At 37.7% G+C, this 27844-nt stretch overlaps 7 protein-coding genes and 1 pseudogene across 10 annotated transcripts; 2 read left to right on the top strand and 6 right to left on the bottom strand.

Annotated features, from left to right (window-relative positions):
- The first annotated feature begins 561 nt into the window (after positions 1-561).
- LOC111809547 (amino acid transporter AVT6C) lies at positions 562-3206 on the top strand. Its single transcript, XM_023695940.1, has 5 exons — positions 562-1033; positions 1206-1358; positions 1440-1643; positions 2440-2902; positions 3041-3206. Exons 1-5 carry the CDS (start codon positions 682-684, stop codon positions 3174-3176), a joined length of 1308 nt encoding a protein of 435 aa, XP_023551708.1. The 5' UTR covers positions 562-681; the 3' UTR covers positions 3177-3206.
- A 234-nt stretch (positions 3207-3440) lies between these two features.
- On the bottom strand, positions 3441-6358 carry LOC111790336. Of its 2 annotated transcripts, none has more exons than XM_023671206.1 (6): positions 6216-6358; positions 6057-6129; positions 5298-5396; positions 5093-5191; positions 4179-4304; positions 3441-3929 (listed from the first exon to the last, which is right to left on the bottom strand). In XM_023671206.1, the coding sequence occupies exons 1-6, from the start codon at positions 6243-6245 to the stop codon at positions 3784-3786; spliced, it is 573 nt and encodes a 190-aa protein (XP_023526974.1). In that variant the 5' UTR covers positions 6246-6358; the 3' UTR covers positions 3441-3783. The 2 variants fall into 2 exon arrangements, with proteins under 2 accessions (XP_023526974.1, XP_023526983.1); XM_023671215.1 differs by having other exon boundaries at positions 3459-3929; positions 6057-6123.
- Positions 6359-6733: 375 nt separating this feature from the next.
- Positions 6734-10142, bottom strand: LOC111798584 (ribosome biogenesis protein NOP53). The gene is made up of 11 exons (XM_023682202.1): positions 9879-10142; positions 9042-9245; positions 8897-8922; positions 8594-8677; positions 8330-8440; positions 8127-8206; positions 7784-7903; positions 7587-7709; positions 7415-7481; positions 7206-7288; positions 6734-7119 (listed from the first exon to the last, which is right to left on the bottom strand). Exons 1-11 carry the CDS (start codon positions 10045-10047, stop codon positions 7113-7115), a joined length of 1074 nt encoding a protein of 357 aa, XP_023537970.1. The 5' UTR covers positions 10048-10142; the 3' UTR covers positions 6734-7112.
- Positions 10143-10518: 376 nt separating this feature from the next.
- On the bottom strand, positions 10519-14080 carry LOC111801269 (uroporphyrinogen decarboxylase-like). Its single transcript, XM_023685258.1, has 6 exons — positions 13826-14080; positions 13532-13653; positions 12347-12457; positions 12052-12240; positions 11827-11952; positions 10519-11159 (listed from the first exon to the last, which is right to left on the bottom strand). The coding sequence occupies exons 1-6, from the start codon at positions 13935-13937 to the stop codon at positions 10644-10646; spliced, it is 1176 nt and encodes a 391-aa protein (XP_023541026.1). The 5' UTR covers positions 13938-14080; the 3' UTR covers positions 10519-10643.
- Positions 14081-14668: 588 nt separating this feature from the next.
- LOC111801243 (5-amino-6-(5-phospho-D-ribitylamino)uracil phosphatase, chloroplastic-like) lies at positions 14669-19087 on the bottom strand. Of its 2 annotated transcripts, none has more exons than XM_023685256.1 (11): positions 18810-19087; positions 18617-18736; positions 18465-18533; positions 18250-18354; positions 18113-18167; positions 17351-17424; positions 16105-16188; positions 15878-16018; positions 15280-15345; positions 15092-15201; positions 14669-15010 (listed from the first exon to the last, which is right to left on the bottom strand). In XM_023685256.1, the coding sequence occupies exons 1-11, from the start codon at positions 18891-18893 to the stop codon at positions 14842-14844; spliced, it is 1077 nt and encodes a 358-aa protein (XP_023541024.1). In that variant the 5' UTR covers positions 18894-19087; the 3' UTR covers positions 14669-14841. The 2 variants fall into 2 exon arrangements, with proteins under 2 accessions (XP_023541024.1, XP_023541025.1); XM_023685257.1 differs by having other exon boundaries at positions 18617-18727.
- A 662-nt stretch (positions 19088-19749) lies between these two features.
- Positions 19750-20431, top strand: LOC111801926 (annotated as a pseudogene).
- Positions 20432-21391: 960 nt separating this feature from the next.
- On the bottom strand, positions 21392-24403 carry LOC111794633 (protein NRT1/ PTR FAMILY 5.1-like). Of its 2 annotated transcripts, XM_023676720.1 has the most exons (4): positions 24201-24403; positions 23907-24124; positions 22978-23534; positions 21392-22355 (listed from the first exon to the last, which is right to left on the bottom strand). In XM_023676720.1, exons 1-4 carry the CDS (start codon positions 24301-24303, stop codon positions 21491-21493), a joined length of 1743 nt encoding a protein of 580 aa, XP_023532488.1. In that variant the 5' UTR covers positions 24304-24403; the 3' UTR covers positions 21392-21490. The 2 variants fall into 2 exon arrangements, with proteins under 2 accessions (XP_023532488.1, XP_023532497.1); XM_023676729.1 differs by lacking the exon at positions 23907-24124 and having other exon boundaries at positions 24201-24284.
- Positions 24404-26317: 1914 nt separating this feature from the next.
- LOC111794620 lies at positions 26318-27817 on the bottom strand. The gene is made up of 3 exons (XM_023676697.1): positions 27134-27817; positions 26751-26814; positions 26318-26657 (listed from the first exon to the last, which is right to left on the bottom strand). Exons 1-3 carry the CDS (start codon positions 27422-27424, stop codon positions 26482-26484), a joined length of 531 nt encoding a protein of 176 aa, XP_023532465.1. The 5' UTR covers positions 27425-27817; the 3' UTR covers positions 26318-26481.
- Between the last annotated feature and the right edge of the window lie 27 nt (positions 27818-27844).

Genomic DNA, 27844 nt, shown 5'->3' with positions numbered 1-27844 from the left:
GACCTCAAATTTAAGATAAATAATAAATTAGTTAAAATTATTTTGGGAAGGTAAAAAGGATTTTGGTAAATTAGTATTAATCAATGTGATTTAATTATGGTAACCAAATTATTAGGGGGAATAATTGTATGAGAAAAAGTATTAACAAATTTTAATTTCAATTAAAAATAATAATAAATATATTAAAATAATAATAAAGTATTAACAAAGCATCTATCCATCATCTTGGCCTCATACATCTCCCTCTCTCTCTCTTTTTAATATTAATTTAGTTTAAATATATTTTTTTTGTTTTTATTTAAAATTTAAAATATATTTAAAAAAAAAAACTATTAATCATTTATGCAAATGGCAAGCATCTGTCCATCATCTCGGCTTCGTACATATCTCTCTCTTTAAATATTATTGTTTTTTGTTTAAATGTTATATATTTTTTAATATATTTTAAAAATTAAATTAATAAAAATACTATTTAATTTTAAAAGTTTTAATAATAGATTAAACTTTTTTTAGATGAAACTGAATATATTTTTTTAAAGTTTTAAAAAATAACTCCTTAGAATATAATAGCCACACCCTACGTCGCAGGAGATTTGACATATTTGCCCTCCCCCTCCGTCTTCTTCTTTTCCTTCTCTTTCCGCGATTTTCTCTCCGGTTCATCATCGACTCGTCGCCGGGATGTCGCCGGAATACGTACCTCTACTGCCGGCGTCGAGGTCCTCTCCGAGAACTGCGTCGGTCTCTGGCGCCGTGTTCAATGTCTCGACCAGCATAATTGGCGCTGGAATCATGTCGATTCCCTTCGCTCTTAAGATCCTCGGCATTATCCCCGCCCTCCTCCTGATCGCGTTTGTCGCTTTCTTGACAGACATTTCTGTGGAGATTTTGGTCAGATTCACTCATTCCGGCGACTCGACGACGTACTCCGGCGTGATGAAGGAGTCGTTCGGCCCGATTGGTTCGATTGCTACTCAAGTTTGTGTCATGATTACCAATCTTGGTGGCTTGATTATATACCAGATTATAATAGGTTTGTTGTATCGGACACTGGAGTTCTCAATCGCTCGTTGATTTAACTTGTTTTCTAGGCAGAAATTAGTGCACGAATTAGAAATTCTTCATTTTATTTGATTTTGAGATTAATTTTTCCGATTGATTCTCCTAATCAATTAATCTCTGTTTTTGCTCTGTGGAATTTCCAGGGGACGTGTTATCCGGAAATAAGGAAGGGGAAAAAATGCATTCAGGAGTATTGCAAGAATGGTTCGGTGATCAATGGTGGAACGCGAGAGAGTTCTCGATCCTTTTCACCGCCGTCTTAATTCTGCTTCCTCTGGTTCTTTTCCGACGAGTCGGTCAGTAGCCGGAAACTATCGAATCAATTAAACTGATGAAATTATGATTGTTTTAATGGCGATCGTTTCGATGTGTTTCAGATTCTCTGAGATTCAGTTCGTTCATATCCGTTGTTCTGGCCGTCGTTTTTGTCGGAATAAGCTCTGTAATGGCGATCATGGCGATCGTTCATGGGAAAACGAAGAGCGCCAGATTGATACCGAAGCTGGACAAGGACACCTCCGTCTTCGACCTTTTCACAGCTGTACCAGTTATCGTCACAGCCTTCACTTTCCATTTCAATGGTACGCAATAGCATCCAACCTTACTCCTTTACTGGTCGGTTTGGGTTCGGTTCGGTTTTGTATTGAACCGAACCGACATAGAGTAGGCCGGGATAATTTGTCCTTGCTCCACTCATATTTTATATTATATATTTATTTATTTCGTAAATAAATTAATATATTTTTTAAAAGTTTAAAAATACTCTATTTTATTGAAATTTGAGGGTTTAAAAATTATATATTATTATTATTATTATTATTATTATATATTTATTATTTTTTTTTTTTTTGTAAAATATTATTAAATTTATTAGAATGTTATACCTTTCTTAATAAAAATTAATCATTAAAAATTTTATTTAAAAAATATAAAAATTAGATCATTAAAAGTTAGGGATGGACATATACTCACAAAGATTAAAATATTATTTCGATGCTTATGATTAAATCAGAGAGTATATTGTAAAATATTAATATCTTGATGAATATTTATAAAAATTATTAAAAATACCGATTAATCTTTAATTTTCGTGGGTCGAACCAATTGGTCGACTTTTGTCTTTGAATTAGTATCATTAGTTTTGCTGGTTTTAATTCGTTACCTCGTTTAAAAAGAAATAGTGAGAATTGTTTCACTAGTTTTGATTTTTTATTTTTTTAGTGTGGTTGAGAATCACTGAAAAATATCTATAATTTTTTAGGTTCCATATTCATTTATTGATTTGTTCGGCCTATTAATATAATTTTTTAGAAGAACAAAGTGGTCGACTCTATTTGTTTAATTAATGGAACTTCTTTTCTCTTGACAATCATACAGTTCATCCAATAAGTTCTGAGCTTGCAAAGCCATCAAATATGATCATTGCTGTTCGAATCGCGCTTCTTCTCTGCGCTATTATCTACTTTGCGATTGGAATTTTTGGGTACTTACTGTTTGGAGAGTCGTTAATGTCAGACATTTTGATGAACTTTGATGAGAGTGGTGATGCAGTTGGGGCTGTGTTGAATGATGTGGTGAGATTAAGCTATGCAGTTCATCTGATGCTGGTCTTCCCCTTGCAAAACTTCCCACTGAGGTTGAATATAAATGAATTTCTGTTCCCAAAGAAGGCTCCGTTGGGCACAGATAGAACAAGGTTTGTAGCCATTACAATGCCTTTGTTGGTGTTCTCCTCCTTGGCTGCAATTGCATTCCCAAACATATGGTATATCTTTCAGTTCATGGGCTCCACTTCAGCTACTTGCCTTGCCTTCATCTTCCCCGCCGCCATCGCCCTCAGGTACTTCCTTAAACTGAAAATAATCTCAGCCGAGTTGAATATATATTCTGAGTGTTCTTTTTATGAACTTATACATGTCAACATAAGAACATTAAGCTTTTGACTTAATTTTTAACTCAAATTTGTTTGGGCGTGCAGGGATGTGAATGGAATATCAACCAAAAAGGATAAGGTAGTTGCTACAGTAATGATAATTCTAGCAGTAACAACGAGCATTATTGCCATTTCTATAAACATAAATACTTCATTGAAAAGTGAGAATTCGTTACCATGAATCTTTTTTTTTTTTTTTTGGAGATTATGATTTGTTGTAGAGTTTGTAAGTATCTTTCTTTCTTCTTCTTTCATGTTTTAAGTTAATTTTGGTACGTTCAATGATGCATAATTGAATTGTGAGTGAATTTTTGCATAATTGAATGGTGAGCAAAAGAAAAAAAATCATCCTTACACACTTGTATTTGAAAATGAGATCCAAAATTGCAAACGGGAAGAGTCTAAATCTAAAGTTAAATCTAAGGAGTTCGACTGTAATACTAAACAAAATGTAGAGAGCTGATTGATTAAAAGTTCAATAGTGTAATTACAACACTTGACAAAGTTCATAACATCCTTAAAATTTTATTCGATAAGCTAAGAACAACAATGGGACTCGAGAGAACACGAGACTCGATATTTAAAAAAATTGTAAATTTTGAGAAATTTGTTCAATAATTGGGTTGGCTCTACTATACATTCTCTGTAAGGAAGAAGCCTTGATTTTAATCTTAAAAAGCATAACAAAACTGGTCTCAACATCTCAATTCTTCCCAACATCTCTAACATGGTTAAAGTATTTTGAGTGGAAACAACCGATCTCGCAAATGTAAGACACCCCATCTCCTTCAAGATGAAACATCATAGCTAAGATCTCTAAATCTCTTCATTAGGTTTGACTTGTACTCGTTTACTTGCATATCTTCAGCTGAATCCGGGGTCGATTTAATAACCAAGATTGCCCCTGCTTTATGCAAAGCACCAACAGCTTCATCTGGAAAATTAAATATGAAAAATGAGCGTTTCGAAATGGATGTAGAACCACCTATATCGTCGCAGTTTCTAGACATACAAGGAAGCTCTAAATTATTGTGTAGTTTCAAGATCAGGACGTAACGTTCTACAGAACACCAGAAATCCAGATGTGTTACATGTTTATGCACCCAACTCCTAGGTTAATAAGATCGAAACTAAAGCGTAGATAATAAATTAAAGAAGTATCTGTGGAGATTAGAATTTGAACCTGAATGTGAGATGGCATGTAAAGCCTTCAAAGCTTCCTTGCGTGTACGGTCGTCTTTGGCAGCCCCGAGCATGTTTAAGAGCTCTTGAGCCCCACCGATCTCCACTATTTTCATCCTTTTTTCATCTGTAGTTGCAAATAAAGAAAAAAAAAATGTAATAATCAGATCTCAGCAATAAATTCAACAGGCTTGCTCGGACTAGAGAAGTTACCCATAAGAGTGCAATCAAATAAAACTAGAGACAAGACTGTCTAAGCCCACCACTAGCAGATATTGTTATCTTTGGGCATTTCCTTAAGGTTTTTAAAACGTTTGCTAGGGAGAAGTTTCTACACCCTTATAAAGAATGCTTCTCGTTCCCCTCTCCATCCACTGTGGGATCTCTTCCCACACAGAATGTTTTTTCAGTTAAGAGTCAGGCTGCTAAAGTAGAAAGAATGCAAATCTAAAATCCGTTCTTGAAAGATGCTTCTTTTATTGTCCAATGCAGTTGGAAGTTTCTGACCCAGCAATTTAGCCTGCTAACATTCTTATTTTACCCTTTTCTAAGTTAGGGGAGCAAAGGAGCTTCATCATTAGTTCGAAAACCTTCGTTAGCTATTAGCATACGTATTTACGTCAGTATCATGATTACAGAATCTCAATAAAAGGTCTTAAAACAATTTCTTAGAATCCTGGCGAGAAAAAATATGATGGGCTAACAAGATTTACTGCAGCAAGACAGCAGGCAAGGGATTATATGCCCCACGACAAAGTTTCAACACGATAGAAAAGTTCGAGACAAGTATCTAGAACTCACAGTTACACAATCTATAGAACAAATCCTGTAAGTAAGGGCAGAGTTTGAGATAAGTTTTACCATCAATAGTTAAAAGCCTTAAACAATTCAGGAGGGGAAAAGGTGAGGAGATACCATCAATCGAAAAGCGAGCCAATCTCGATGCTCCCATCCTCTTAAACAGTGGATCCTTGACTTGCAAGAGGGAAACAGATTGCTGCAACAAGTTATCCCCTGTAAGAACAAATTTAACTCAAGATTACACCCTGAAAGGATTGAAAACTACAAACATTTAACATCCAAAGAAATCAAAAGTAACTTAGAGATATAATTTTCTGACCCATGTATGGAAAAATGTGGTAACCCAGAAATGTGGCAGTCCCAGCAAAGATTAGTTTTAATAACCATCCTACTTTTCTTTCAGCCTCCTTCTCGATCTCTGAAATTAACTCAATCTCAATCAGGCATTCAACAACAATGACAATAAGTATGAACTCATCTATTCACTTTTACAGATTGCAAACATTCCTTTTGGATCAAAGAGTAAAACAAAGGCCACAGATAAATGAACATATGAAAATAAGACCAAAAGCGTACTGTCCCCTAACACTTCGTTGTTAGAACCAAGTAATATAATGTTCATCAACATAATAATATTTCCATTGATACTATCATAATCAAAGGTTCAACATTGATATTAGAGATTAGCCAACATTGCTAACATACTATACAAATATCAAGAAAGATCAACAGTAGAAATATAGATACTAACAATAAGATTGACAGCTTAATTATGTCCACATCCATATTTTACTCATATTTCTATCAATTTTTCCATAAAATTAAGGGATAAGAATTCCCGTCAATAACGTTTTAATCCAATCTCTGCTTAGAGCACAATGCGATTAATTTCTTTTCGATACAAGCAACCGGATTCCAATATCCAAACAGAAAAACGCAACGATAGCCATCGAATAGGCATCAAACGAAAAAATAAACCCTTAAATTCCATTTTATATGCATCATCTGAGAAGCCGAACAATCCGTCCCTTCAGCTAACAAAAAGAAAAAGAGATCGATAATTTCAAACAAGATTTACCACGTTCGTCGTAAGCTGAAAAAGGGCGAAATTGCAGGGTCCGCGCAGGTTCCCTTCTGCAGAGATGCTGAAACTAATGCAAGTAAGGGGAAAAACCATGGAGGAAATTTCTGAAAACAGAAAGCTCGAGAGAGAGAGAGAGAGAGAGCAGAATTTTACGGCGGTGAGCTTCGATACAATTATGCGCATGGTGCACAATCAGCCGCCGGCTCCGGCAGTGTGGGTCGACTCCGTTTGTGAACTGCAACTCACTCCGCCGCTACCCAAATTTATGGCTTTGAGTTTTGGGCCGAAGTATGAAATGACTCAATTTCAGATAAATTTGAATGGAGATTATAAATATAATTTTGTTAATCAGTAATTAATTTAATATATCTTTTTTATTTCAACATTATCATCTAATTTCTATAATCCATTTGTTTTATAAAATTATTATTCATTTCTTCATTTACTTTGATTATTGTTTAAAAATTATGTGCATACATACACTTTAATTAACTTTAAATACTTTTAATCAGTTAATTCCATTTTTTTGTCTTTAAAACTTTTTTTTAGTTATTATTATATTGCATCAAATCGCCGCTAATTAGTTCAACCAATCACAAAAAAGAAAAATTGAAAAATAAAATCATGTAATATAATAAACAATTATAAATTCTTTTTTTCTCGACAAAAATCAATTACATACTTCAACATGTATAAGAACAATCGCTAATAAAATTAAAAACCAGAGTAAACACAAAATTGAAAAGTAAAAAACAATTCAGTATAGGAGGAGCCATATATTTAAAGGCTCTTCATGGCTTTTAACTATATCTATCACCGTTACCCGGTCGAATTCGCCATAGATGTCTCTGGAGTTCCCGAGTTCAACAATAGAAACTATATATAAAAGGAAATAGAAACAAAAACCTACATCTCAAAGGCCCGTCACGTCGATACGTATTTATGTTGTTCAACCTCGCTGCTTTAAACTATACCTATCACCATTACCCTGTCGAATTCGCCATAGATATCTCTCGAGTTCTCGAGTTCAACAAACGAACAAATCTACTTCTATTTCCTGTCGAAAAGAAGTGCAATTTCGTTAGAACGTTATGAAGGTTTCATCATAAAAGGAGCAGATTGTGAAAAGAACTAATTACTAACCTTCTGCTCTTCTTGGCAGTAGGGGCAATTATTCCTCTTTTCTCTAAGCTTTTGAACCTGTCCTTAACAAGGGTGCAACAGCCCTGCATTTATACAAAATAACCACCACAATGCTCTTTTAGTAGTCCACATCTAAATTTCAGAACACAACTACTTTGATAGAAAGGAGTATATTCAGGAATGATGAACATGGAAATTAATTACTGCACCTTCAGCTTACGGAGTGATCCAGTTATTTCCTCGGATAGGAGAACTTGAACCGGAGCAGGCTCGAACCTGAAAGTAACACCGTGCAATTCAAAATGCAGCAAATCGATTGATTACTAATCTTTCAATTTAGAACTAAACAGAACTATTTAAGAGTTGTGTAATAGGACGTACTTGTGCCTCCCCAATCGAGGTGGGCATGACTTTAATCTCTCCTGTTTCGCTATTGTTCGTCGGATAAGTCTGTTTTGTCTCTCCTCATCCTCTTTAGCTATTTCTTGAAGGATATCCGGCAAGCTTCATATACGAGCGAAAGTTCAGTTACATTGGACATCTGATAACTATGGAGGAGAAAAGATACTAATGTATACCTGTCAATCTCTTTGGAAATTCCTTTCAACTTCTTTGATTCGGCTTCCTTTCTGCGCTGTTCTTTGTTTCTAGCTCTCTTATTCAACTCAACTCGAGTCACCCTTTTTGTCCTCAAAGGCCTGTGTAACAAGCTTAAATTTATTAGAAAAAGAACAAAAGATCGCGAAAAAGATCACCCTGCGGTTGGAAAAGCACAACAGGTTTTAAGTTCTAATAGATCCACACAGAAAATCAATTATGTACACCTAAAGGACAGACTAGCATAAGAGGGCCAAGAAAATTGATCCAAACTACTTGAAAAATCTGCAAGCTTTAAAACAATTATTCTCCAATAAATGAAACCTTTTTTCAATATCATCCTCATCCATTTCGTCCAAATTGGTTTCGTCATCAGTATCATTATCAGCATCCAAAAATAACATCTGCAAAACACAAATTAAATGTAATCTCTTAAATCAAGAAAAGTTACTGAAAGTAAAAAGCATATTTTGTATTGAGGAGAGAGTATTCCAATACAATTCAAGTTTATGGATCAAAATACTCACATCTTCTTCACTAATAGCTTCTCCTGTGACTGTTAAGGGAACTGGCTCAGGCCCCAGCTCATTTCGGTATACTTTCTGCATTTCTTCTGCAACAGCACGGGCAAGTACATCCTGGATCGGTAAAATGGGAAGTTTAAGGGAAAAAGGATATGATAACGACTTTGAGGGGGGAAAACACACTTTAAACATCAATTATCGAAAGGTTACCAGAACATTCTTCAACTTCTTTCACAAGAAACAAAGGTTGGAATTATTACATCTTACCTGATGACTCTCATGTGGAGGATTGAACGAACATCCTGAGGGCTCAACTTCTACTGCTGGAATAATGGATGGCTTCGATGATTTCTGTCCAAGATTACATTAACGTTACTTGTTATCTTCCTGCAACAAAATCCACATTTCGTTTTCCTTTTTTTTGATATTATTTCTTTTTTATTCCCCTCGTCTTTTCTTCTTTCTGCCCTTTTGCATAAGGATAAGAATCTAATATCTTTAGAAATCAATATTACATGATATACAAAAAATATAAGACTTGTTATTAATTAACCAGTTAGGGTACCGTACCTTACTTTTTTTGCTTTTATTTTCACCTACAGGAACAACAAAAACAAGTGATTAGTGTTTGATTAATTTTTTCCCATTAAAATGGTTGTTGAGAACAAAAGTGAGATACAGATCACAAGAGTAATGAGAGGGAGAAAATAAGCACCTTTATCACTCCACATGTCAAACATGCCAACCTTAGCACCATCTTCAGAGGTTTCTTTAGCTTTAGAACCCTCTTCCAGTTTTTTCTTGGATTTCTTATTAATTGAAGAAGGCACAGCTTGGACAAAAGGATTCTTTGTTAATATGCTGTCACAGTAAAGTACCTTTTCACGTTTCTTTTCAATTTTCCGCTTCACAGAAAGATCTACACAGAAAACAGAGAAAACAATTAATAATCAGTTCAAACAATGACATATCCTTTGTCTATTTACAACTATTGTTAATGTTAACGAATCAGTCCTTCCAAAGTAAATACAGATGTGTTTGCTCGTTCAACCTTCTTTTACAGATTTTGAGCACAAAGATGGAACATAGTGATATTTAGTTCAAAAGGCACCATAAGTATCGTAATGTAAGAAGAACAACTCAAAATTCTCTATTTGAAGTATTCTTTTATAATATAATGGTGAAATTAAGAAGAGCTTTGCCGCAGAAGTTTGATTCAGCGTCCGACGCATTTTACAGACTTTTAATAGCTTTTGTGGATACTTCAGTTAACGTCCTCATAACCCAATGTCAGAATTTTCACTCTACGGTTCAGCACTTCAACTTCAAACTCACTGAAAAACGATAAGTTTTCTTTACACAAAACAGACCACACTATAATTCGGTGGGAAGCATGAATCAAACGCGAAAATAACCATTAGAGAACCAATGCAAGAAATATCAAAATCAACCAAAAAGACAACCCAAATGCTAGAACAAGAACAGAAACCGGCAAAGTGAAATAGGCAAGATTTCAAGGTAATAGAAATAAGAGTATAATAACCAGCAGTACCTCGAGACTTATCGACGACGAAAAGAGAATCACTGGGAACGGCGGAAAGAGAACCGCCGGAGAGAGCGTCCTTTGTAGACTTCTCGAAGAAATCCTCAATGTCCGCAGAGCTTATATTGGCTCTCCAGGCCTTCTTCCCCTTCCTAGATCCCTTTGATTTCTTTCCCATTGCTCTGAAACTGAAGATTGAAGATCGAAGATTGACAGCACTGGGCGGAAGAGGAGGTGGGTAGGGTTTATGTCGTTTCTATTTTTCTATTTTTCTTTTTCCTTTATTTTAAAATATATCTATAATTACAATTACAACCATTTATTTTGGCCAAATTATATATATATATATAAATAAATAAATAAATAAATAAATAAAAACATTTTTATTCTTTATTCCGAGTCAAAGGAAAAAAGTCAACCTACCTAATAAGACCGTTTTTTTTTTTTTTATTCTTTATTCTAAAACATTTTAAGGCTAAGCAAAATAGTCAACCTACATAATACAACGATAAGGAAAAAGTCAACCTACACTATACAGCCGATTTTTTAAACTTAATCTAAGAAAACATTTCAAACATCGTTATGTCATTGTACGTCACTTTAGTAAGCTTTTCCTCCAACTTTTCGATCAATTTCGAGTTCAAAGTAATTAAGAAAAAAAAAAAAATCAATATTATGAAGAATCAGTCTCTCTACATGCTGTTTGGAGATTCAACAAAGAAGAATGAATAAGTTTACAACACTACAAAAATTCAACTAAATCTCAGACAGCCACTAATATCTAATTCCTTTAGCAACCTCAAAGAAATGAGCTACATTTTCCTCGGGCGTACCAACTACAATACCATGGCCTAGATTCAGAATGTGCTTCCCTTTACCTGCCTTCTTCACAGTATCATTAATCCTTTTGGTGATGAATTCCTTGGAACCGAAGAGAACGCCGGGGTCGACGTTACCCTGAACTGCTATGTCTGCTCCTAATCGCCTCCTACCTTCAGCCATATCGACCGTCCAGTCTAAGCTAACAACGTCGACACCGGTTGATGCCAGCCTTTCAAGTAAGCCCCCGGATCCACTGGCATAAAGAATCAATGGGAGGTCTGGATGTGTTCTCTTCACAGATTCGACAATCTGCTTTAAGTATGGGAGACTGAATTCTTCGAAGTCCACGGGGCTGAGCTCTGTGGCCCATGAATCGAAGATTTGAACCGCTTGCGCTCCGTTATCTGCTTGGTATTGAATGTACCTCGCCATTGAGCTTGTAAACTTCTGAAGCAATGCATGGAGAATCTGCAGGAGAAATAATAGGTCTATGCTCACTATGCTTGCTTATCTAACCAGAAGGCGGTACATGGGATTTTGGGAAGTTGGATGAAGGTATCTGTTTATCAACTGAAATACAGAGACAAGTTTATTGGAACGGCCCATGTCCATCGCTCGTAGATATTGTCCTCTTTAGACTTTCCTTTCGAGCTTCCCCTCAAGTGTTTTAAAACGCGTCTGCTAGGAAGAGATTTCACACCCTTATAAAGAATGTTTCATTCCCCTCTCCAACCGACGTGGGATCTCACAATCCACCCCCTTCTGAGCCAAACACCAGGCAGTGTGCTAGCGAGGATGGTAGGTCACGGAGTGGGTGCATTGTGAGATCCCACATCGATTGGAGAGAGGAACGAATGTCAGCGAGGACGCTGGGCCTCGAAGGGAGATGAATTGTGAAATCCCACATTGATTAGAGATTAGAGAGAGGAACGAAACATTTATTATAAGGGTGTGGAAACCTCTCCCTATCAGACGCGTTTTAAAAAACTTGATAGGAAACCAAAAAGGAAAAGCCTAAAGAAGACAGTATTTACCGGCGATGAGCTTGGAATGTTACATTTACAAATATCGGGTGGTGCCTAAGTCAAAACGAAGGTAACTTTACGATGGGTCCCAAGTTATAATGTGGCATTACCTGTGGCTGAGAAAATGCAAGCCTTTTTATTTTCGAGAAGTGCTTCGACGAACCACCTTCAACCACATACGATGCAAGGGTAAACGGAGCCCCAACGAAACATAGAACTGCAGCTTTGTTGTCAACCTGGAAAGAAAAACACATGATAAGTATACCAAAGGTTGAAAAGCTAAGACATTACATAAAATGAACTCTAGACTGAAAACAATACATGACATCTAAGACCTCTTTTCGCAGAATTGTCAAAGCTTCCCCAACATATGGAACATTCTCTTCAGGGACAAATTCCCTCACTTGTTCAACTTGAGCAGCCTCACTAATGGGATTGGCAATGATTGGACCTTTACCTTTGACAATGTCGAACGGAATATTCATCCCGGAAAGTGGAGTGAGAATATCCGAGAATAAGATCACCTGTCGCAAACATCAACACAAATGAAATCTGATTACAATGACAATGAACTAACTCAGCTATAAATGTTAGAACAAAATAATGCTTTCTTGATATGATAGAGCTCACCCCATCAGGCTTAAAGACATTCCAAGGCTGAAGAGAAATTTCCACAACAAGATCTGTATTCTCTGACCTTTGACGAAATGAAGGGTATTTTTCGCAAATAATTTGGTAACTCTGTTGCAAAAGGCGTGCATAATATCAGATCCAAGTTTAAAATAAGTTTCAAATTTCAAAGAGAACAACAATTCATAGGAAATCATTTTATGCATACTCAAAATCTTTCTAATAGAAATGACAGAATTTCGTTTTCTTTTTCCATCTTTTATTTGCAGATTGTCTCACCAAATATTTTTCAGCAAAGAATTTGTTAAATCTATCAACTCGTCTTTTCTGTTCATATCTACATCAATCAGAAGACAAAGACATGTCTAGACTCAAAAGCATCAAGGAAAGCAGCCAAAGGAATGTCAAAACTAAAATGGAGCTATGATTTAAATGACGATGAACAGCATCGTTAGGAGGCTAAATAGAAACAGATTTTTGCAGAAAGGAATTTTGGGTGAACTAACCAAATAGATTCCCAGATCGCTTTATGTGAGGTCCCACATCGGCTGGGAGGAGAACGAAGCATTCTTTATAAGGGTGTGGAAATCTCTATCTAGTAGACGCATTTTAAAAACCTTAAAGGAAAGTTTGGAAGGGAAATCCCAAAGAGGACAATATCTGCTAGCGGTGGGTTTAGGCCGTTTACAATGATATTAGAACCAGAATCTCCGGAGGGGGTGGACATGAGGCGGTGTGCCAGGAGGTGGATTGGGGGGTCCTCCATCGGTTGGGGAGAAGAACGAAGTCTTTTTTTATGAGGGTGTGGAAATTTCTCCCTAACAGAGAAGTTTTAAAAACCTTAAAGGGAAACTCGGAAGGAAAACCGAAAGAGGATAATATCTGCTAGAGTGGGCTTGAGGGCTTGAGCCATTTAACTATAACTATCGAGTTCATGGGCTTTAAATCCCACCAAAATCCTCCACAGACTGCAAGAGGTACAGTCTTCTCTAGAAAAATGATGTAAAAGGTACTACAACCATTTCGATTGAGAAAACCGACCATCACAATATAATGAGGATAATCTATAAATTTAGGATCTAGTTTACTTGAACCATTTGAAGAAAAACAAAATCTCTAAGCCAAGGTATGTGAAAATGTTAAAAAAAAGACGGTTTACAGAAATCTTTAGCCAAATAAACCTGCCTTCATGTACCTCCCAGCTTGCCTCATCAACCAAACTGGGGGCCTTTCCACATCTTCTCCACGAACGGCATTAAGCAACAATGGTTCAGTAGAAGTGGTAGATTTTGGCTCTGCTACAGTTCCTGGATGTGATTATCTTGCATTACAATCATTATTCTCATGATGCTAACACATAACCCGAGAAGCACTTTCTGATGATAGCAAAACCCATCCACATTTCCCCAAATCCAACCATTAAAAACCAAACTCGAATTAGGAAAATGAGCGAAATCCAATTCTTAAAAAGGATCATACCTCCAAGAGCACAGTGGATTCGCGGCTTAAAAGAAGCGCATCGATTTCTTCTAGGGTAAGAAGAAGAGGAAGCAGAGAAACAAGGTAATGGCCTATTGTGAATGCACGACATGATCTTGTTGTAGAGCAGAAATTCAAAAGCTCAGAGAGATGAAAATCGTGTATATCATCTCCCTCAACCTGCAAAATTGTTGACTGGTCAGATGCGTTGGAGAAGAAGACAGAGGAAAGGGAATGGAAATCGCATTTGGATAAAAAGGATAAGGCCTTTTACCATAAATCGCCTTATCTCTCCCTACCAATATTATCATTTGCAATAATAAATATTTCAAAATAATCATCAATTTTTATCGATTTTTCATTTGTAATTGATCAATTTTATATATTAATCGGACTTAATTTTACCTAAATTATTATAAAAGGGTCAAATTTCGAAACTGTTTTCTTAGAAAGTTTTTGTTTTAGCCCCTACAACTATTTTTCTTAAAAGAGTGCGCTGTACTCATTGATCGAGTGCTCTCACACTGAAGATAAACGAGGCTAAACAATTTGCCGAACCTGTAAGATGTAAAAAAATGCATCGGTAGGGAAGCATTTTACCTTGGAGGAAAGCACCCGTGCAAGAATGTCAGCTTGAGTAACACAAACATTGGTGAGAGTCCAATGCCCCCATAAGGTTCATCCACAGAGGGTAAGCCAAGACATGAGATCAAGCCGAAAGGCGTAGTTCCTATATTACCCCTCATTGGTCCCGAGAGACGAAGGAAGCTAGATCACACCCGTGATTATTTTTTTTCGGTCCATCGAATACTAAAGTTTTTTTTTTCCCCTAAAAAACAATGGTAAAGATGAAAATCCTAAAACAATTGCAATCCATAGATTTTAAGCCATATTCATCTATGAACTATTCTAACTCCATTCGGAAGTTTTCAGGTAAGAGAGAGGTCACAAAAGAATTGACACACCATGATGAACTTATAAACATGGAAAAGAACTGAGGAATGCACGAAAACGAATCAGAATATCGTATCGATCCTAAGCTTTCTCTTCGACGGAGCTTTCTCGGCACTCTGTTTTTGCAGTTCCATAAACGTCGAACCCTTGTTAGCAAATAATCTCCGCAGATTGATCACCGAGAGCTCGTTGAAGCTACCAACTGCAAGATCAGCCTGCACTAGATCATATCTGCACATTGTCGTTCAGGTATCTATATCAGTCGATGATCGAGATGATTGTTAAGAAATGTACATAGAATTAGGCACGTACGCGGGGTGGGCACCGATTAATGCTATAGCCATCATTGTACAATTGTGAGCAGCGGTTATGCCCCGAGGATCATCCTCAAACACCACACACTTCGAAGGCTTTCGATCCAGCTGAAACAAGTAATCTATGAGCCATGGAAAATGTGCAACAATGGAAAATGTGCTGGTTTTGCTTCCTATGGTCCTTACCTTGACAGCAGCAGACAGGAATCTATGAGCCATAGACTCCATATCGTCTTCTTCTGTTACGATTGCCTGCAAAAACGAGAACGCACTCAACCTTGGAACCACCTAATTTTCATATTTCTATGTAACCATACAACACACAATCTATAACAACGCAATCCAAGCTCACTATTAGCAGATATTGTCCGTTTCAGCCCGTTACGTAGCGCCGTCAGTCTCACGGTTCTAAAACGTGTCCACTAAGGAGAGATTTTCCACACCCTTACAAGGAACGTTTCACGTTACCCTCTCTAATCGACGTGGGATCTCACAATCCACCCCTCTTGGGGCCCAATGTCCTCGCTAACACACCACTCGGTGTCTGGCTCTGATACCATTTGTAGCAGTCCAAACTCACCGCCAGTAGATATTATCCGCTTTTGGTCCGTTACGTATCGTCGTCAGCCTCACGATTTTAAAACGCGTTCACTAGGGAGAGATTTCCACACCCTTATAAGGAATGCTTCGTTCCCCTCTTTAACCGATGTGGGATCTCACACATTCCTTATTCCGAATTCTAGCTTTGTACGAAAGAGAAGGTTTGAGGAATCAGTATACCAACCTGAAAATATTTCTTCAAACTCATTCGGTCTAGTGCTTCGAGCATGTGTATCCGATCAAGACTCGAGACAATGGCACAGGGGATGCGAGCTGTAGACACAGCATCCAGCCACTCTTTGAGGCCATCAACAGGCGTTTTAAGCTGAATAACAAAAATATTTGAATTATTTCCATGATTAATGTAATGAACAAGACAATGTATAAATTTTTTTTAATGAAATAACTCACCGAAAGAAGACCTCTGTAATACAACTCTGAAAACCTCAGTTTCAGTCTATCCAGCTCACTTTCTGCCATGCCCCAAAGTAGAAGCTGAAGGGTCGAACAGAGTTATCGAAAGCGTTTCGAAAACATGAAACTGTTGCTAACTGACAAAAAAGTGCAGGAACATAGACCAAAAAAGTAAACAAGGAACAACGGAACAATGACAGTAAAATAAACAGTTACTATCATCAAACCATATTTGAGCTATCATGATCCAATGTTTTCAAGGCACAGCTGGGTGAAGAGTTAAGAGGTAAACCGGTTACTATCAGATGGCTTAGATTATTATGTTGTGGGAGATTTAAACGTACAACCAGTTAAAGGGAGTAATGATTTAATCGTTGAGTTCCCAAATAGGTCAACCTGCTACTGAATTGTAACGGCTCAGGCCCATCGTTAATAGATATTATCCTCTTTGGGCTTTCCCTTTCGGGCTTCCCCTCAAGTCTTTAAAACGCGTCTTTCAGAGTTACACAGCGGAGTCGGTGCTCATCCAGATACTGCCCTCTTTGGGCTTTCCCTTCCGAGCTTCCCACTACGCGTCTGTTAGGGAAAGGTTTCCACACCCTTGTAAAGGGTGTTTCGTTCTCCTCCCCAACCAATGTGGGATCACATGAATCCATGGTCAGACAAGAAACAACCTGAGAAACTGAAACATCTTAGTAGCTAGAGGAAAAGAAAGCAAAAGTGATTCCCGTAGTAGCAGAGAGCAAAATGGGAGCCATCTAAATGATGAGAACGGGGTTGTGGGAGAGCAATACAAGTGTCATGCTGCTAGGTGAAACGGTGGAGTGCTGCACCCTAGATGGCGAGAGTCCAGTAGCCAAAAGCACCACTAGCTTACTCTCTAACCCGAGTAGCATAGATTGTATCCAAGATGACAAAGGTTATGGAAGTTGGTGAACTGAAGAGTCAACTCCTCAAGGACAAACATAGAATCTACGGATTAATGCAATCAAATCCATTCATGGGGTGTATGGAGCTTGTAGCAGGAAACAAAAACCACAATGTTTTTTAAGGTAAGGCAGAGGATAGTTTAGAAGTATCTGAGAACACAGCAACCTTTTTAATCCCAATTCCCGACCAAACAATCGACATAGAATTTGTTTTTTTTTTTTTTCAAGTGATGGTAAATTAGAGTGCATTTTTCACAAAGCTAACGTCACAGAACACGAGTTACTTCTTCAACAAAACAAAAGACGATGCAAACCTTCTGCAACACTTGATCCGCACCCGCATAAAGCATTAGTTTCTGCACATCACCATCTTCGGGAACTCTTTTTCCTATAGCAATTATAATTCAAAATTTAAAACAAGAAAACAAAAGTTTAAAGGTTTGTTAATTCAAATAGCCTCCAAATAAAGGAAGCTAAACTAGAAAGAGTTCATATCTCTCCATTTCATAGGTTAAGGGACGACTCAAAACTCTCTGTCTCTCCACACCCTTATAAAAAATGCTTCGTTCCTCTCTCTAATCGATGTGGGATCTCACAATCTACCCTCTTCAGGACCCAGCGTCCTTGGTGGCACTTGTTCCCCTCTCCAATAGATGTGGGATCTCACAATCCACCTCCTTTCAGGGCCTAACGTCCTCGTTGGCACACCATCCGGTGTCTGGCTCTAATACCATTTGTAACAGCCCAAACCCACCACTAACATATATGTCCTGTTTGGGTTTTCTCTTTCGGGCTTCCCCTCAAGGTTTCTAAAACGCGTATACTAGGGAAAGGTTTCCACACCCTTACAAAGAATGTTTCGTTCCCTTCTCCAACTGATGTGGGATCTCACAATCCACCCCTTCGAAGCCCAGCGTCATTGCTATCGAGGGGAACGACTGCTTCTAAGACATGCATCTATACAGTCAATTCCAAAAAAACGTACATAATTTTCTTGTTTCCCTTACTAATTTCCACTTCAAAGACATGCATCTATACAGTCAGTTCCAAAAAAGAAAAAACAATAAGAACAGCACCTTCTTCTGAGGCAAGTTGCTTCCATGCGTTTAACTTCAAAGTTTGAGTATCTGCCTGAAAATAATTGTATCCATCATCAACTCAGAACGTGTGGTTATATGGGAACTAAGTGAATTCATAAGAACATAGAGTTTACCACAACATTATCCCAAGAGAAAACTAAGCCATATGCTTCATCTGGTTTCATAGAATAACGAATTCTTTTAAGAAATCCTTCTTGCAATCTGTCGTTCAAAAAATCCTGGTTGCAACAAGGAAGGACCAAAACTCTCATAATGAAGCTAACCAGAACATCCAAACAAACAAAGAACCAGAAGAAAACTAGCCCAATATAGTCCATCTTTTCTTTACCACGTCCACTTTCATCGGACCATCTGGTCTAAAAGATTCAAATCCTTCCCCATATTCAGCTCCAATTGCCTAACATACAAACATGTTACAAAACATAAACAAGCGCCCAACATAGCTCAACTAGTTAAGAAATTATCTAGACAAATCAGTACCTCCTGCATGAAAAGCTTATTGGGTGTAAGGGGAAACCTAGCGAGGGAGCCATTTTCACCAGACCCAGAAACGCTCATCGCCACCATGGAATGTTTAATCGAGTTCAAACGCTTCAAATTCTACAAAAATTAGAACAATCAACCATAAAAGCAAAAGCGGGGGAGGGGGTGCAAAGAAGGGGGAAAAGGGTACCCGAAATTTGAGCTTCGAAGTGGAAGTGGGTATCCATGAAAAAGGAGCAGTGGAGGTTCTGAAATTGCTGCAAGTGCAGTCCATTGTGTACGATGAAGGGGTCGAGAGCTCGAGAGCGTGAAAGCCCCAAAAAAACGCTGTTTGTTGGAGAGGGTTTTGGCCCTTTTTCTTTTGTGAAGGAGAAGCTCGTGGAGTCGTAACGAATCCACCGGACAATCCGTGCCCCGTGTGTTCGCCAAAAATTGGGATAATTGTGGATTTGGATACGGCAGTGTTGGCAAAATTCTCTAATATAATAATGCCACCTCCTGTTTTATTCCCTCGCCCTTATCCTAAACAATATATATCCCAAAATTCTTATTTGACCATCAAATTCGAGCACTAATTTCATAGATAAACAACAATTTCCACTGATTTCATTTGATTAAGTCCAAATTTGGGTGAAATCGAACACTAATTTCATAGATAAATAACAATTTGCATTGATCAAGTCCAAATTTTGGATGAAATTAGGTGATACCCAAAATCCCGTTTACTTTTATATATAATTTCTTGGTCTTTTTGTTTGTAGATCTGTCGTGGAATCCTCGTACACCACGAATGGACATGACCCAGTTCATCTTTCACCATTCAAATCTACTTGAGCTTCACTTCTTTCTATTTCTCCTTCTTTCTTCTTCTTCCCTCTCTGCTTAGCTTCTTCTTGGTTAACTTGAAGAGCAGAGCATGCCAGCTGAATGTCCAAAGAAAGGTAAGAAAATCCATCTCTTTCTCTCTCTCGAGATCGAATAATTTAGTCGACAATTTCATTTTGTTCCTCAAAATATTATACTACAATTTGAGCCGGACGATTTCGATTATAGTTCTTGATTCTCGTTACAATGTCACGAACACTTTCAAAGATAATAGAAACAATGATTTATAAGGTTGACATTGAGTTATGTTCAAATTAGCTGTATACATGGATGGAGATAGATCGGAGGAGTTGGGGAAGAAGAGAAAGTGAGCGGTATCATCAAACATTCCTCCACGACACAGACTGCACGGTCCTCCCAGGACTCTCAACGCCATTACTCCATGCGCAGCCTGCAAGCTCCTAAGAAGAAGATGTGGTCAACAATGTCCCTTCGCCCCATACTTCTCCCCCCACGAGCCTCACAAGTTCGCCTCGGTCCACAAGGTCTTCGGCGCCAGCAATGTCTCCAAGATGCTCAAGGTAACGGTAACGATAAGAATTTATTGATATAAAATTGAAAGTTTAAAGGCCGTGATAGAATATTTTTTTTTTACAGGAAGTTCCGAAAAATGAAAGAGATAATACTGCGAATAGTCTAATTTATGAAGCTAATGTGAGGCTGAGAGATCCTGTGTATGGCTGCATGGGCGCCATTTCATGTCTACAACACCAAGTCCAAGCGTTACAAGCTACACTCACTGCAGTTAGAGCTGAGATACTGAGATGCAAATATAGACAAGGTAATATGGTTTCCATTGCCCTACCACCACCGCCACCGCCGCCTCCCGAGCTACCTCCGCCGCCTCTTCAGGATGCTTCTTCCTCTTCCTCCACCTTGTACAACCGGCCCACGGTGGCCGCTGATTCATCCTTTTTCGCATTTTAGTTTTTTCTTCTTTTTTTTTCTTTTTTTTCTTTGGCTAAATTATCTTATATTTTTGTTTCGATAATAATTTATAGTTTCTTAATTCTACGAGTAAAAAATAGATATATGAATAAACCGAGACAATATACCGATCAGAGTAATTATAAGAATATGATAATTAAGAAAATCTAAAAAATAATTAAAATTTATTATCTATACCACGGAAGTATTTTTATTTTTATTTTTTTACAATTTCAATCAGAAAACTCCAAAATAATTATATATTGAGTGACTTCTTTGAATTTTTGTTAAAATACGTGAATAAAGACAAAACATCTCTCGAAATAAATAGGTAACGTGTTGAAGAATTTTATATATTATTAATTGAAAACATCATATAATACTAAACAATCGATAATAATTTTAATTTTTTCAACTTAACCGAGAACGTTATATATTATTATAATTTTGTATTTATTAAGAAAAAACTCGTCAATCTTTTTTCATCGACACGAGACTTCAACCGCTCGTAGTTGGCAGCTAACAAGGTAGAGTGATAATTGAGAGATGTGAGATTAAATTTGGTTGACTAAAAAGAGTGATAGCACATGGAAGTGAATATGTAGCATTCAAGGATGGGATCTAAAATCTCAATTATTATTGTTTATTTTTAAATAATTTAAAATGTTGTCTAACAGGGAGACAATTTAATTGAGATTGTTCGGAGTGTCTGACTATGATAGTAGAGATCGTCCGTTACGTATCGTCGTTAGTCTTACGATTTTAAAACGTGTATGCTATAAAGAGGTTTTTACACCTTGTAAAAAATGATTCGTTTCCCTCTCCAACCGACGTGAGACATCACACTTTCGCCCCTTTTTTTCTAGCTATTTTACATTCTCAATAGTAATGGAAAAACGTCCGTGTCATAGAGCTGCTCGTGTCTACTAATACCATTCAAATGCTTGTAACTCGCGTAAATCTTAAAACATCCCATCTTTTAATGAACAATTTGATTGATTATTTGTGTTGTTCTAAGTTTTGATGGGTTACAAAGATTGATAGCAATATTAGCCTCCATCAAACTTGTAGCCCAAGAGATGTATCCAACGCTTTGGATTCAATGCCATCTTTAGCTTCAATGGCTTCCTTCTTGTAAATATACAAACTTGACACCCACAAGAACACCCCCAAATTGAGTGTAGATATGACCAAAAGAAAGCCATAGTAGTAATCCAAATGGGAGTCATTCAAGTTGTTCCCAATCCAACTCTTCCCGCCGTTTTCTCCGGTGAGTTTATCGACGACAGTGACGAGAAAACTATTGAGGAAGTTTCCGACTCCGATCCCGCTTGTGAAGAATGTAGTTCCAAGGCTTTGCATGTCTTCCGGGGACTGGTCGTAGAAAAACTCGAGCAACCCAATTGCAATGAAAACGTCTGCGAAGCCAAGGAGGATGTATTGTGGCAACAGCCAGAGGATGCTCATGGGAACGACTTGGTTTGGTTGCGTAATATGGTTGGTTCGAACGACGTGCATCCTTCGAACCTCGATTGCGTAGGCAATAGCAATTGCTATGATTTGGATGACAAAGCCGACTCCTAGTCTTTGGAGTAGAGTGATACCTCGAGGGTTTCCGGTTTTTCGACGCATGAACGGGACGAAGTAGCGGTCGTACAATGGGACGGAGAGGAGCATGGAGAGGGTGACAAAGCTGCCGAGGGAGGCTGCTGGGATGGAGAAGGCATGGAAAAGGGTTCGGTTTAAGGTGGTGCCTTGTTTGACAAAGAGGGTGTTGATTTGAGCCCAAATGGTGCTTGGGACAAGGGTGGCTAGCCAGATTATGACCATGCCTAAGACCAGCTTGGTTCCTTCCACTTGAGTCACTGTGCATTTGGGCCTTGAGGAATTTGTGGCATCTTTAATTGCAGCTCGGTCCAAGAACCTGAGGGCAGTTCCAATCACTTGTTAGAAGTGGGTTCATACAATATTGGAGGGTTCCAATCACTTGTTAGAAGTGGGTTCATACAATATTGGAGGGTCGGCATAATGGAAAGGGAAAATAGCTGTGGATCATTGAATATGGGGTTTGTTTTGGTGCGCCCACCATGATGCTGCCCACTTAGCGAAGGTGGGAGGAAAGCCGTGTTGAAGATGATTGGGAGAGGAGTCTCACATCGGCTCATTAAAGAATTGAAAGTCACAAAAGTTTATGCTCAAAGAAAACAATATCATACTATATTATAGAGAATCGTGATTCCTAATATGATATTAGAGTCATGTCCTTAACTTAATTATGTCAATAGAATTCTCAAATGTTGAACAAATAAGTTTTGAGTTTTGAAGATGCGTCAAAAGTGATTCAAGTGTCGAACAAATGGTATATTTTGTTCAAAGGCTTTAAAGAAAAAGTCGAGCCTCGATTAAGGGGAGAAAGCGTTCGAGGGCTCCATATGTTTCAGGAGAATTGTCCCATATCAGGTAATTAAGGAATTGATAATGAGTTTATAAGTAAGAAATAAATCTCTATTGATACGAGTTATAGTGTCTCGTAGAGGAAAGGGTACCTGAAAATGGGAGTATGCTGGACCAGCCTTTTTCCGGCGCCGGAGTAACCCTGCAGCTCCACCTCATAAAGCTCACTGGGGCTAGCCGGAAGCTGGAGCTTTCTGTTCCGAAACGCTGTGAATGGCACCCGAATCAAGTCCTTGGCAGGACTCCGAGATTTTCTAACCTTATGCCGGTAAAGGGGAGTTCCCAAATAGAAGATGAAGAGAGAAAACAGAAGGCCAACGGTCGGAATACCATAGCCGAGGCCCCAGCCGAGGTTCTCTTGGATGTAGACGAGGCCAAGAGTGGCAAAGAGAGCGCCCACGAATGAGCTAAACATCCACCAGTTGAAAAATGAGACCTTCATCTGCTTCTCAGCTGGGTTGAAGTCGTCGAACTGGTCGGCACCGAATGTCGAGATGTTTGGTTTGGTGCCGCCGGCGCCGAGGGCGATGGTGTAGAGAGATATGTAGAAGAAGGTTATTTGTGAGGGCGTGGCTTTGCTGCAGACGCCATTGTTGCACGTTGGTTTTAAGGTCTTTACTGATACTGCCATAGTCAGAAACACCATTCCCTGATACAAAATTGTGTATAAATGCCTCAACTTTAATTTTGATACTAATTTGTATATCATCAATGAAAACATTAGAATTTATTAGGATAATTTTGTGATCGAAAACTCTCACGAACAGACATTTTTCTCTGCTAGCTAAAATAGATCGAAGACCGAGACTGATAATCTTCATCCCCTCCCCTGCCCCATACCCTGTCTAAATCCCTGACCCCTCACTCTACTTCGATCACTAAAAATTTCTCGTGGAAAATTCTCGCAAAAGTAAATGAAGAATTTGATGGGGATGAAGATTGAAATAAGAGGAAGAAACGGGGACGGTTTTCGCCCTGCCCCATGAACATCTCTGTGAACACGAGAAGATGGAGGGTTTACCATGACATAGATGAGAGATGAGAAGGTGAAAGTCCAAAAGCGGCCAAGGAAAGAATCAGCTATGTAAGCTCCAAGGATGGGAGTAAGCCAAACAGATCCCGACCAATTATTGACATTTCTAACCGACGACACCGTATCTTCATGAAGTTGGGTCGTTAGATAATTCACCAAATTGGAAGCTATACCATAAAACGCCATCCTTTCAAACGCTTCATATCCTAAAAAAAAATTAAACCAAAAGCAAATTTACGCGAGTTTAAATTCGAATAAGCAAACAATATCAGTGACTCGTACCTACGAGAAAAGCACAGGCTTTCCATTTTCCAGTCGTCGAAGCAAGAACGGGTTGGCCACGAAGATCCACAGTCCCATCTTGGGTGACATGTTTGGTCTCCATTAGAGAAGCCAAGAGCTTGGCTTCGGGAAAATTAAGATTAAAAAAAAACAGGGAGAGAAAGAAGAAAGAGAAGAATCAAGGTCCTTGGATGTGCTCATAGATCTGTCAAAATGGCTATAAATAAGCTGATACACGTATTCAGTACCTCTAAACTGTGTGTTTGTGACAAGATTTATTAGCGGTGTGGTTGGCTCATGGAGTTACAATCTTGGGGACCCCTTGCGCCTAAATTGAACCCACTTTTATTTCACCACGACACTAGTCTAACCGACCCAAGGCAACCTATATGGTCTAGACCCCAATTTGGACGATCTTGTCTAACCGACACAACCGCACCACATAGACTTTGGCTCGGTTTAACTCAATATACGCAACATATAAAATAAAAGAAAATATATATATCCATAGTAAAAAAAACGCTTTAATGAACACTGAATTCTTATATAACTTAAAATTGGTTTAAATTATGAGCGAAAATTATTATTAATCTACTTTACTCGAGATAATGTTAATAAATAAATAAAGAAAAAGAAAAGTGTATCCACCAAAAGTATGCCACTTTTACTGATAAGAAACCCATCTCCTCATTATTATTTTTTTCCAAGCGAATATTTCTTTAATTAAAAAAAAATATCTTAGAAATGATTTAATTAAACTTGTGGTTGTTATCATTTAGAAGCTATCCAATGAATCTACGCTCCAATAAGCTAAATGAGACAGTAAATAGGTCAAAAAAAAAAAATGACGAGACGTTTGAGTGATAATCGAAGTGAATCATAAATCCATTAAGTAATAGTTGTAGCTTAGCTAGGACAAGACGAGAAATAATTATGTACCTAAACAGTGAGATTTCACATCGATCAGAGAAGGAAACGAAACATCTTTTTATAAGGGTGTGGAAATCTCTTCTTAATAGATGCGTTTTAAAACTGTGAGGTTGATTATATTCAGTGTTGTCATATTCACCTTTAACTGAACTGATACATTTAATCAGTTCAACCGAGTCCACATTCAGTGCAACCAAGAACTAAAAAGGTAAAAAAAATTGAATAATTTGTTTTGGGTTTATAAAATAATGAAAAATGTCCTAAAAAAAGAAGTTATCCCACCAGGCCCTCTCTCCCACATAAGTATGTTAATGTATTGAAAAGTTTGGAAAGTGAGTAGTGGGTTATCTCTCAAGCACATAAAGATGGCTACTCATTTGTCAGCTTATAGCAACGCGTGCCTCCCACTCTCTCCCACATTTCTACCGACGTTTCTTATAAGGATGTGTGATCGTTTTAAAAAATTTGAAGCTGACGACAATACGTAACGAGCTAAAGTGAACAATATCTGTTATAAATGATATCATAAGCAGACAATGGACGATGTGTCAATGCAGACACTAGTCTTTAACGAAGTAGATTATGAGATCTCACATAGGAGACACCGAGCGGTGTAACTTTGTCATTTATGTAAATTGTTCCCCACTTAGTGTATTCTTCTTTATAAATGATTGTAAAAAGAAACTAAATCAAATAAATCATAAGCAAACCCACCAATATTTTGTAACTTTTCAATTTTTTTAAGATGGATAAATAGTTGATTAGCTTAATATTAAAAGATAAAAGATCAAAATTAATAATTTTTAGAATAGTTTATTGAATAAGTTTCGTAGATATTGACCAAATCAACGATATTAAATGTTGGAAGCTGATCTTTCGCCAATCTTTAACCGATATTATTTGGAATCTCTTTATGTTTTTTGTGTTGGGTTTCTAATGCTGGACCGCTGAGTAGGGTTATTAGGTATGGAGTCGTTGAATAATTGATATTTGGAATAATGAGAAACAACGACCTCTATATTGATATGATATTATCCACTTTGACTTTGATTTTCATCTTAATTAACCAACGTGGGGCTCGAACAATCCTCCCTCGAACAAAATACACAATCGGGCCTTCTTGGGTTTCCATAGTTTGTGCAAAACGCACACCACCCACAAGTGAATGGCTCGATTTTCAGACCCAATTGAGTCAAAGATTTGACTTTTCGTCTTTCTATCAATTTAAGTATAAATACACAGTACAGAGAAAATGAAGAATATAATCATTTCACCGTGAAAATTAACTATAGAGAGATGCTTAAATACACGCTACACAAATTGAGTTGTATGTATACTCGGGATTTACGAGTCATTTGAAGAAGAATTTGGTGAAGAAATTGGGCGATGAAGAATTGGATTTTTCCAAACAAGCAACATGAGCATATCGTCCAAGCTTGTCGACTTGTCTTGCCTCGCCCCTTGTGTCTTTCTTGCACACCTTGCATGTCTTGTCCACCCACCCTTCTTCAACGTATTGCCCATCCACTAAATTTCATAAAAACCCCAATTTTATTTTCCTATTTTTATAATTATAATTAATTTAAATAAATAAATAAATAACATAATTTTTTTACTTACCTTCTATGTAGGATTTGAAGAAGTCCTTGTAAGTCCCTCCTATTTTCCTTCTTAGAGCTCCATACTACGTCATAAAAAAAAAATCACTACAAATTTTAATTTATTTTTTTGTAATATTACGTCATAAACAAAATCTATTTGAAATATTTATAAACATATATTTCGTTAAATTGTGAAAGTAATAATTAAATTATGTGTTAAAGTAAGTTTTTAGTCTATTTGACCGTTTTTTAATTATTTTATTAAATATAAAAAATTATAATTACGGGATTTAAAGTTTTTTTTTTTTTTTTTTTTTTTTTTTTTTTTTTTTTTTTTTTTTTTTTTTTTTNTTTATATTTTTAATTAGACCGAATAATAAATTAACTGCGAGTAACGTTTACCTGTTCCCGGCTCATTCTACCGCCGGCTTTGGTGGCCTGGCGGGCGTCATCGAGAAGCTCAGCGTCGCGACTCGACCGGACCTGAGAGAAATCCAACGCCTCCGTCACGCTGCTAAACAGCGACTGCTTGTTCTTCCTTTCACCGGCGTCTTCTTTCTCCTCGCCCTTCTCCGTCGCTTTTGCTGATACTCTCAGATTCGAGCTTCTGACGGGAGTCATCTCCCTCGCCGTCTTCCATCCCTGCCCGAATTGCGATGTGAATCCGACGTGCGATGGAGAAATCGCCACCATCGCTGCCGTTTGGTTGAGGCTGAGATTCGAAGAATAGGCGGGGATCTTGACGATTTCGCTGTGGACGAGGAGTCGCTCTGTTTTATAAGTGAGTGAAAAAAGAAAAATAGTGAGATTAGAGGTCGGCAGAGATTGGGCGCTGTGGTTGCTGTGGAGCTACGTGGTTGTGTTTCTTACTCTTGATCTCTTGGTTTTCTAGGGCCACTTGATTTTGTTTTTCTTTTTTGTCGTTCAATTATCTGTTGAGAATGCCACTCTTTCTTTTCTAGGGCCACTTGGTTATGAATCTTAGGAATTTGTTTAGTAGTTAAGTTATGGCTGTGATTGTGGTAGAGCTTGAGTCTTGGATCCACATGTTTGTGTAGGGACACAATCCAAACGAGACTCTAAAGGACATAGGAATTAGCACAATTTCTACGA

This window comes from Cucurbita pepo, chromosome LG01, assembly GCF_002806865.2.
Source record: "Cucurbita pepo subsp. pepo cultivar mu-cu-16 chromosome LG01, ASM280686v2, whole genome shotgun sequence".
Taxonomy (NCBI): Eukaryota; Viridiplantae; Streptophyta; class Magnoliopsida; order Cucurbitales; family Cucurbitaceae; genus Cucurbita; species Cucurbita pepo.
The sequence above is the reverse complement of the archived record's forward strand: the minus strand, read 5'-3'. Positions and strand labels throughout refer to the sequence as shown.

What these genes read in the sequence shown, in the direction of transcription:
- LOC111794633 (XM_023676720.1), bottom strand. Translation starts at nt 24,303, where the DNA reads ATGGAGACCAAACATGTCACCCAAGATGGGACTGTGGATCTTCGTGGC. An exon ending in AGCCTGTGCTTTTCTCGTAG is followed by an intron (nt 24,125 to 24,200) that starts GTACGAGTCACT and finishes ATTTTTTTTTAG; the next exon opens with GATATGAAGCGTTTGAAAGG. An exon ending in CATCTCTCATCTATGTCATG is followed by an intron (nt 23,535 to 23,906) that starts GTAAACCCTCCA and finishes ATTTTGTATCAG; the next exon opens with GGAATGGTGTTTCTGACTAT.
- LOC111790336 (XM_023671206.1), bottom strand. Translation starts at nt 6,245, where the DNA reads ATGCGCATAATTGTATCGAAGCTCACCGCC. An exon ending in CCACATTTTTCCATACATGG is followed by an intron (nt 5,192 to 5,297) that starts GTCAGAAAATTA and finishes TTGTTCTTACAG; the next exon opens with GGGATAACTTGTTGCAGCAA. An exon ending in GGCTCGCTTTTCGATTGATG is followed by an intron (nt 4,305 to 5,092) that starts GTATCTCCTCAC and finishes TTGCAACTACAG; the next exon opens with ATGAAAAAAGGATGAAAATA.
- LOC111798584 (XM_023682202.1), bottom strand. Translation starts at nt 10,047, where the DNA reads ATGGGAAAGAAATCAAAGGGATCTAGGAAGGGGAAGAAGGCCTGGAGA. An exon ending in TGACATGTGGAGTGATAAAG is followed by an intron (nt 8,923 to 9,041) that starts GTGCTTATTTTC and finishes TTGTTCCTGTAG; the next exon opens with GTGAAAATAAAAGCAAAAAA. An exon ending in CTCCACATGAGAGTCATCAG is followed by an intron (nt 8,441 to 8,593) that starts GTAAGATGTAAT and finishes TTACCGATCCAG; the next exon opens with GATGTACTTGCCCGTGCTGT.
- LOC111809547 (XM_023695940.1), top strand. Translation starts at nt 682, where the DNA reads ATGTCGCCGGAATACGTACCTCTACTGCCGGCGTCGAGGTCCTCTCCG. An exon ending in TATATACCAGATTATAATAG is followed by an intron (nt 1,034 to 1,205) that starts GTTTGTTGTATC and finishes TGGAATTTCCAG; the next exon opens with GGGACGTGTTATCCGGAAAT. An exon ending in CTTCACTTTCCATTTCAATG is followed by an intron (nt 1,644 to 2,439) that starts GTACGCAATAGC and finishes ACAATCATACAG; the next exon opens with TTCATCCAATAAGTTCTGAG.
- LOC111794620 (XM_023676697.1), bottom strand. Translation starts at nt 27,424, where the DNA reads ATGGTGGCGATTTCTCCATCGCACGTCGGATTCACATCGCAATTCGGG. An exon ending in GTAGAATGAGCCGGGAACAG is followed by an intron (nt 26,815 to 27,133) that starts GTAAACGTTACT and finishes TTTATGACGTAG; the next exon opens with TATGGAGCTCTAAGAAGGAA. An exon ending in CTTCAAATCCTACATAGAAG is followed by an intron (nt 26,658 to 26,750) that starts GTAAGTAAAAAA and finishes TATGAAATTTAG; the next exon opens with TGGATGGGCAATACGTTGAA.
- LOC111801243 (XM_023685256.1), bottom strand. Translation starts at nt 18,893, where the DNA reads ATGGACTGCACTTGCAGCAATTTCAGAACCTCCACTGCTCCTTTTTCA. An exon ending in TCTCTTGGGATAATGTTGTG is followed by an intron (nt 18,168 to 18,249) that starts GTAAACTCTATG and finishes AATTATTTTCAG; the next exon opens with GCAGATACTCAAACTTTGAA. An exon ending in CGGATCAAGTGTTGCAGAAG is followed by an intron (nt 16,189 to 17,350) that starts GTTTGCATCGTC and finishes TCGACCCTTCAG; the next exon opens with CTTCTACTTTGGGGCATGGC.
- LOC111801269 (XM_023685258.1), bottom strand. Translation starts at nt 13,937, where the DNA reads ATGTCGTGCATTCACAATAGGCCATTACCTTGTTTCTCTGCTTCCTCT. An exon ending in AATCCACTGTGCTCTTGGAG is followed by an intron (nt 13,654 to 13,825) that starts GTATGATCCTTT and finishes AATCACATCCAG; the next exon opens with GAACTGTAGCAGAGCCAAAA. An exon ending in TTGCATTTTCTCAGCCACAG is followed by an intron (nt 11,160 to 11,826) that starts GTAATGCCACAT and finishes TTTCTCCTGCAG; the next exon opens with ATTCTCCATGCATTGCTTCA.